We start from the raw sequence: 8,823 nt of genomic DNA, 5'->3' as shown, positions 1-8,823 counted from the left end.
ATTACCCAAATGTAATGACTAACAGTGAAACACTAAGAACATCACTGCTTTATCTGGGGTCGGTTTTTGGGCAGACCACCCCCTCCTTTCTGACACAGGATTTCCATGATGTCTCCAAAGGAGACATCCTCGGGGGGGGGGGGAATCAGTGGGAACCTTCCCCTTCCTCCATTTGTGTCAGAGGGGGCAGACTCCAAAGGGGAGTCTAGGTATCTCCTCATACACATCCGTTTGGTGAGGTACCTCCTCAGTGTGGCTCTCTGGGGAGGACTCAGAAACATTTGGGGGCTCCCTGACTGGAGCGACTTGAGGCATTACAGGCAGAGGCTGTCCCTGAGAGGACAAAATAGTTGGAACCATACCAAATCCAAATCCAGAGGGGGTCAGGGTTGAGTCCAAAGATGAGACAGTCAGGGGTCTCGATGGGTCTGGCAGATCTCTCTCCATCATGTCAAAAACAGATGGGGAATGGACCTCCAAAGCACACCCCAACAGATCTGTTCCCTTCTGATCCGACGGGGGAGCCAAGAAACCAAGGGGGGGGCACTTCAATCCAAAACACTCTGAGCTGACAGTGCCCCCTCGGATCCGACCCAGAGAGCTCGGATCCAACTCAGTCAGATCAGACAAGCTCAAGGTAACCACTGGCATGGAGGTACTAGATACCATTGGCGCAGACTCCCCAACTCCAAGAGTCCTCAGATCAAAGGGCTCCGAAACCACGGGTTGGATCGGAGAAGGAGAAATCGGTAAGAAATAGGCTTGCAAGGCACCTCCTTCGGAGGGAGAGGGAGCAGGCAAGAACCCATCTGAATTAGAGTGCGGTTAAACTTCCCCATCATTTTGTCCATCTCTGCTTCACTGGGAGACCGGGTGGAGCGGGAAGAAGGGGCCACGGACACAGGTCAAGAGTGGCAGTGTGGGGAAGGGGAAGACCACACTCTGACCTCCTCCAGCTCTGAGGAAAATCTAGGGGAGCAGAGCAGGGGGGATCCGGGCCAGGAAGTCGCAGTTTTGGCAGGAGGGCCAACTGAGGCAGAGCGGTTGGGGGACCGCTTGCGGGGCCTGTCCCTAGAAGTCTTATCTCCCACCCCAGGCCTCTTGGAGGGGAGTTTGAGTCACTGAGGTCTTTGGGGGGGGGGCTAGCGGTGGTCGGAACGGCCGTTCTCGTGGTGGGCAGGAGGCCCTCTACTATTAACTTATTCCTCCTGTCCTGAAGTGTCTGGGGTTGACCTCAGAGCAAATAGGACAGGAGGTCTCTAGGCAGGAAGCACCCAAGCAAACCACACACAGAGTGTGGCTGTCAGCAAGAGACAGCTTATGGCCACACTCGGAGCAACGTTTGAAGCCTGACTTAGGGGCTTCGGACATGATTCCCCTAGATGAGGCTTGGAACGCACGCACACACACTTGCTTAGAAGGGAAAGAAAAGAAAGAGGAGTTTATTTTTTCTTTTTACTGACGCTAATGCTTTTAGAGAAGAGAAAGAGAAATAGAGAGGAAAAAAAAGGTTTATCACTTATGTGAAAATGCACAAAATGAGACACTAATTCCAGACAGCTCGGACCACATTGGAGAATGAACAGCGGCAAACGAGATTTGAAGAAATGAAGGAGGCAGGGGAGCATTATGGGTAGAGGGGAGGAGCTGAGCGCTCGGATCAATGATGCTAACTATGCGGACATGTCGGACCCATGTTGGCTCAGAGTCCCAAAGGTTGAAGACCAAATGAAGTGAACGACTTCAGATCATAACTTTTAAGAATAAATATTACATTTAGTTCTCATAGTGTGCTATTATGAGAACTAAATATTACATTTAGTTCTCATAATAGCACACTATGTTTATGTTTTATGTAGCTGCCTTCAGCAGGAAAATAAAAATGTTGTTAACCAGCTCTAAAAGCATCTGTCATATAAAAGATGTGAAATTCCAAACTGTGGGTTGTAGCATTAGTTTCTTCATAAATTACCCCAAACACTAGTCTTGTTTCCTTTTAAAGAGAATGTCCCAATACAATACATCCTCCTGCTATGGAAAGTGTTCTCTGATTATGAAGTCACCCAAACTGTTCACATTTAAAATCTGTGATTGTATGTTTTCATCCAGAGATCCCCTTCTCCTACCAAAACACATCTTCACACTGGCCTTGACAAGTCAGAAGAATAAATAAACTACGATCAATTGGAAATTATGTTCACTTTATTCTTAATATAGGGGTCTCAGTTTTTAATCATTTTATAACTGGGTACACTTCAGACATTTCACTTGATCAAGTGAAAGAAACTGCAGCCACTGCAATATATTACAGCTTGTTTCACAAAAAGCTGACTCCTACAAGCACATACTCAACTACTCACCCATCCACTATGCCTAACAAAGACAGCCAATCACTTTCTTTTGTATGCAGCCTGCGGTCCCCACCCACCAAAATAACCACTTTCTGAGAGGATACACCTCTGACACAACTGTTATCAAATAACCATTCAGTGGGTAAAAGTCTCAGATAGTTGACTGATCGATTAAAATAGAGTAATGTATTTCAATTTTTTCATACAACTCATACATTGCTCCTACCAAGCTAAAATGGTGAAATTCTTTCATGTAGTACTTTGTTGCTATGTTGCAATTTGGGAATAGTCTGCCTCATTATAACTCTGATTTTTGGCTATAAGTATCCGATTTCTTATCAAGAGCAGCAGTTGCTGCTTATTATATTCATTGCCCAAACCCAACTACAAGTCAAAGAAAGAAAAAGCATGGATCATTAATATGCAATGTGCATTAAAATGGACCTAATATGTTCGAACTTGGAATTTCGAATACTGAAAACATCGGACACTCAGAATAGCAAATTTTTTCCCAGGGAAAACATTTGCTGTTCCGAGAAACACACACAACACAAGCACACCAAAATAAATAAACCACACACATACACAGTTAACAAAACCCAATCCCACACTAAACCACACATACATTACTAACTATCCACTTACCTTAACCTGCACCCTAACCCTAAGGTCCGTAACTATCGCACACATACAGATAACAAAACATAACCCTACACTACACCATACATACATTACTAACTATCCACTTATCTTAACCAGCACCCTAACCCTAAGGTCTGTAACTCTCGCACCACAGTGGAGGAAATAGCGAAGCCACAGAACGGCCCACCGAAATCTTGCCCCAAGTAAGATTTTGATGTTCCAGGGCTTCGCTGTTTTCACCATTCGATATTTTGGGTATGAGGTTTTCACGTTCGGCATTTTACCTGTTCGGAATTTTGATATAGACCCATTAAAATTGCACACAATTTTATTTAATATCCTGAAAGTATTTTTTTTAATACTGTATTACCAGCAAATGAACGATGACACTGAAGACTAGAGCTTTTGCTCTATACAGCAGCTTAAGTAGTAATGTAGACAAATCATCAGTAACTGCTGATACGGCATGAATCTAATCAACTGGTAACAGCATTTCTGACATACAACCACTACCCATGGATCAAATAGCCATGACCTGCTGCTATGAGATAGAGTTAAATGAGACAGACTAGTTGAACAGCATAATGTTTCACTTGTGAGTTCAGGTTGAGGTTTATTTCCCAAGAGTAAACATTTAATTAGCATTATCAACTATAGCAGCATATATACTACTCAAAATGTACTGAGAGTAGAAACATTCTTTTTAATTTATGGCTTTAAAATTAAATATGAAGTATTGGGAAAAATACTTACCTTGATACCTGATGCTCTGGTCCCTTCATTTTGAGTTATGTAACTCTGCTTCTGATGTTTAAAAAGGTTATGAGGCCAGCATTATTTTTGGAATGCTGCAGCAGCAGAACACTCACAAACTTGTCACTACTGTACTTAAAAATATGTTCCTGAATTCTGAAAATAAAACATTTCAACACTGTCGGATGCAATTAATAAAATGGCATACTGTATTTGCAGACAGCATTTACTGCACGAGACCCTCAAAATCATATTAACCTTTTTTATGTCAATGAACTTGCAAAAATGAAGTATAGCTGCTACAACTTTTTAAGGGCAAAGTTTAATTCACCATATCAACTATGTACAGTAAACAGTGAAATTAAAATAATTTTAAAATACCTATATACATTTTGTCTAAACTACTTTCTACAAGATGACTGACAAAACCTTGCTATCAGTGTATAATATTTTTTACAATTGCCTTTGTAAATAGTACTTCAACCACATAACAGAATAAAATTTTAGAACAAAATTTAAAAACCTGCTCAGGTTAGTCACAACATACAAATATATACATCCATATACAAGTATAATAATGATAAACATATTCAGCTGAACTCTATTGTAGTATTTGCTCATCTGCAGTACTCTTCGATGAATGCATATGATCAGAAAGTGCATCACAACAGCAATCTAGTCAATGTATTTCTATCTTATTTTTAAGAGCTTTGTTACTGCCAGTTGTTTTTGTTATCTTCAGCTGCGGAGAGGATTTTTGCTTGACAAAGGTCTTCCTTTCAACATTTCACTGCTAGCGTCAGGAGTTTCAAAACTAACCTTCTTATTTCTGTTATTTGCAAAAAACAAAGGAGACTCTACTATGGAAGATGCAGTAGACGATGAGCCCAGTGATTGAAGACGAAGGTCATTTACCTGCAATAAAAATCCTTTATTTTAGCCCAATATCATTTTTACAGAAACCACAAAGTAGCAATCCACTTTATATTTTTTTAAAAACACTACTGATTCTATTTTATATTTCCACCATTACATCAAAGCCTTAAAGTACAATATTCAAAATTTTCTTTTGAAGCTGGAAAAAGTGTACACAAACTGCTCTCACTACAGATAGGTGGATCACAGTGATCAAATAAAGGAAAACCTTTCACCAACACCAGGTCTAATAAATTGGACATCTAAACTTTAAAATGAAAAGCACAGCTGTGAAAGAAACTTGGCATAACTGTAGATGCTACAATATATTCAATGTTGCAGGGATATCCGGCCAGCAGGTAGCCCAACTGTCAGCCCAAATTCCAGAATTGTATCTCCGAAGTAGCTTTGGCCAACTCCCTCCCATACAGACATCAGAACATTGAAGTATGAGAGGGGGAGTCAGCAGACTCCATATGTTCATATATTCCTTATTCAAGGTGGGTGAGGAGCCTGCTACAGTACTAGTGGACCAACAAGGGAAAATTCCCTCGGATAAGACCACCTGCCTCCAGGCCCAAATCTTCCTCTCTGGGATAACAAGTTTTGGGATGAAGAAAACCTGCTAGGGAGACAGTAGGAGAGGTGGGGAATAGGGCAGGGTACCCAACGCACCCTGACCGCAGGATGCACATTCATGGAGAAGGGGAGATGGTGGGAGGGAACATAGACTCTAACAGTGAATGCACTCTGGCATCTACAATTATGGTAAGCTCCTAACACAGTTGTACTATGTTCACTGTACTGTTCAATATTGCGGTATGACAACCAGAAGCATTGGACCAGTGGGTGAATGGCCATGACAGTGCTCACAAAGACAGCAGACCTTGCAGTATGACAGAAGCAAAGCCTGACCCTAGATTCAACCCCTAGATTATAAAAAGATGACTGATGATGTTCTTATACAATCTATTCCAAACAGTGTTTAATTACTTGTCTATATACAAACAGCTCTTGGGAAACCAATGCTGTGGATGGGTCAGTACTCTGAGTACGCAGTAATGAGATAAGAGGTATTTACCTTTGTAATTTGTCCTAGGAGAATGCTTTTGAGCAGCTATTATCAGTTTATCCACTGCGGATGGGAATGCTGGGTCCCTGCCCACTACTGGAATTGGAAAAAAAAAATTGTGATTAAATCTGAGGAACTGAATGTCCAGGTGAGGCTGACCAGAGGGGTGAGTTAACAGCCTTGGTTGTTGTAGTAAGAGAAGTTTTTTCTCTCTCCCCGTAACAGAGGTCATATAGCAAGGGAACCTCTCCTGGCATGCACAGAGTAGGGATATGTGAATGACTTGGGCTTTGCACATTTGAGATTTCTGTGAGAACTGGGACATCAATGGGAAAATGATAGCAACAAGGAACTCCACATCTGGTGAAGCTCTTGTGAGTTTACTGTCAGTGATCATTTGTGAGGAAGCAATATTTGACTGCTCAACTTCTTTGCAGTTACACTGGATGCCCCTGCGGTGTGCAATATTATGTGATGCTATGGCCCATTACCATAATAGTACAGCCACTTGGCAAAAGGAGGTAAGAAAGAGTTCCTCCTTGTAAGTTGATGCATCATACCACTGCCATGTTGCCGGGTTGGTTGGACACTGTACCTCAGAGAACCTGGTGTTGAAATGACTGCAACACCAGGAAGACTGCTCTCTCATTTGCAAGACCCAGATATGCAACGTGGTGGTGTTAGTGTTCCACATTCCTTGGACAGTCAGGTTTAAGAAATGCCAACCCCAAAAAAACAAGGGTGCATCTGCTGCAGCTGTGGCTTTTGTGTGAATGGCATGCTGCTGACAAGTCTGATACGTCTATCAGCAAGGCCAAGTGCGTTTTGCAGGCTGAAGAAAGTCTGATCGTTTGAAGATTGTATTCTAGGTTTTGTTCCCGTTGAACTCTCAATGTCCACTATAGAATTTGCATGTGTAGTCTGTTGTATGGAATGGTTTGTATGCTGCCATGAAGCTTGATACTTTGAGAATCATGGCTGAGTATGGATTTTGGGTGTTTAGACAGCCCTGACTGCTTGAGCGAGAACTACTCTCTTTCTTACTGTGGGCAGTACTGTCAACTGATTTATGGTGTCTCAACTAGCAACCTAAGACCATGAGAAACTGGGCAGGTTCCAGTTCAGATTTTTGGGTGGTTAATGGCAATTCCCAACAACAGGCATAACCAAATCAAGTATTTTCTAGCTGTGGTGAGATCTTCTTTTGCAGTGGCAGTAATAAGCCAATTGTTTAGGTACGGAATATCGTGATTTCCAATAACCACATGTGGGCTGTGACCAGTCATACATTTGGTGAACATCTTGTGTGGTGGGGGGGGGGGTATGTGGCAAGGCCAAAATATAGTGCTTTGAACTGGAATTCACTGGCTGCACCTGGAAGAACAGCAATCTCCCGGACAACATGGCTATTCTTGACGATGAGTTAAATATCTTGGAGATCCAGCTAACACATTCAATTACCTCTCTGCAAATACATCAGAATGGATTGCTCTGTGATCATCCAGAAAGACTACTCCGTCACAAAGTGATTTAGATGATTGAGGTTTAACATGGGTCTGAATTTTATTATTATTACATATATCATGGATTTTTAGCATTGTATACTTAATAGCAATGACAGGTTTGATTATTTATTCCATTATAGTGTTGTGTTTATGTAGTTATATATATATATATATTGAACTAGAGCACTGTCTCTTTTAAGATTTTTGGCTTCTAAATTAAAGTAATGTCAACGTCAGAGCCTATACATAAGGGCAAGTACATTTTGTTATTTTATCTGATGAAGTCTCAGTGATACTTAAAAAATAATAAGTGCTTTCATCTCTATTTAATTATATTAAATGTTGGTTCCTTTTTGTGATTTTAACTTAATAAATCAGTCCGGATAAGTCAAAACCAAACAAAACACAAAGGAGCCTCTTCAAGTTGAATAAAATCTTTACTGGTGTCATCTGGTACCTCGGCTCACGCCTTCATGTGATGAATTACACAACAGAAAACCATCTGAACATATTCATGTTAAAGTGAAAACATCCCATTAACCAAAAAAGCATAGAATGAGTCAAGACAAACTACTGTTCCCATTATTTCCCATGCGAATTAAACATTAAAATTAATTCTAAATTTAAAGCTATTGGATGCAAAGTGTTAAAATTAACAATGAATCTTGCTTCCAAAGCTATTAACATACTTGTGAATATATCGCTATGTTGACATAAAGGTTTAGCCAATATACTAAAAAACAAAGTAGAATCCGAACCCTCATGACATATCAAAAACACCATGGTTACTAATGTTTTTGAATTAACATTGTGTAAAGAAATTGAACGTGAATATAATGTCTTTGAACATTTTGTGTTTTCACTTTTTTACAATTTGACTAAGGCAGAATGGTTAACGTTGCAAAGTCTACACAATGAAAATAATAATTTGATTTTCACACAAGCAGATAAAGGTGGCAGCTGGGTAATTTTATCCAGGGAGCAATATAACAGGATGTCCAATGACTTGTTAAATGATCAAAATGCTTATTTAAAGATACATCATGATCCAACTGTTGAGTTTAATTCCTTGTTATTGGAATTATTGGAGAAAGGGGAAAGACTTGTTTTTTTTAATACTAGTGACGTGAGAAAGCTTCACGTTAAGAATCCCAGGATAGCCAAGTTTTTTACTATTCCCAAGACTCATAAGAGTTTATCGGACCCCCCCCCCCCCCCCGGAAGGTCAATAGTATCGGGGGTGGAGTCTTACTTAAAGAATATAGGAATTTTTTTAGACTTGCAGCTTAAGGATCATATATTGCAAATTCCATCATACATTAAGAACAGTAAGGATTTTTATGATTTAGTTGGAGGGATGGATTGGCAGGTGAATTATTTTTGGGCGTGTTGATGTCAAGGCACTTTATACCAGCATACGTCATTCATTGGGAATAGAGGCAGTAGCTAGAATTCTGGTGAAGGTCCCAGGACCAGCTACATTTTACAACTGTTGAAATTTTGTTTAATGCATAATTGCTTTGCATTTGAAAATCAGACATATTTGCAAAAGGGCGGTACGGTTCATTAGCCCCGTCATATGCCA

The 8,823-nt window shown here is 40.5% G+C and overlaps 1 protein-coding gene across 1 annotated transcript in view; it reads right to left on the bottom strand.

The window, feature by feature from the left end:
• Window positions 1–4,049: 4,049 nt before the first annotated feature.
• Window positions 4,050–8,823, bottom strand: part of CENPF (centromere protein F) — a 1,545,100-nt gene continuing 1,540,326 nt past the window's right edge. Inside the window, exon 18 of the mRNA XM_044061312.1 lies at window positions 4,050–4,661. Within this exon, the coding sequence (XP_043917247.1) occupies window positions 4,485–4,661 (177 nt within the window). The 3' untranslated portion in view covers window positions 4,050–4,484. The remainder of the gene's footprint in view (window positions 4,662–8,823) is intronic.

Source organism: Protopterus annectens, chromosome 1.part0 (assembly GCF_019279795.1).
Source record: "Protopterus annectens isolate FY-2018-M chromosome 1.part0, PAN1.0, whole genome shotgun sequence".
In the NCBI taxonomy this organism is placed as follows: Eukaryota; Metazoa; Chordata; order Ceratodontiformes; family Protopteridae; genus Protopterus; species Protopterus annectens.
Note: the sequence above shows the minus strand (reverse complement) of the source record. Positions and strands in the feature narration are given on the sequence as shown.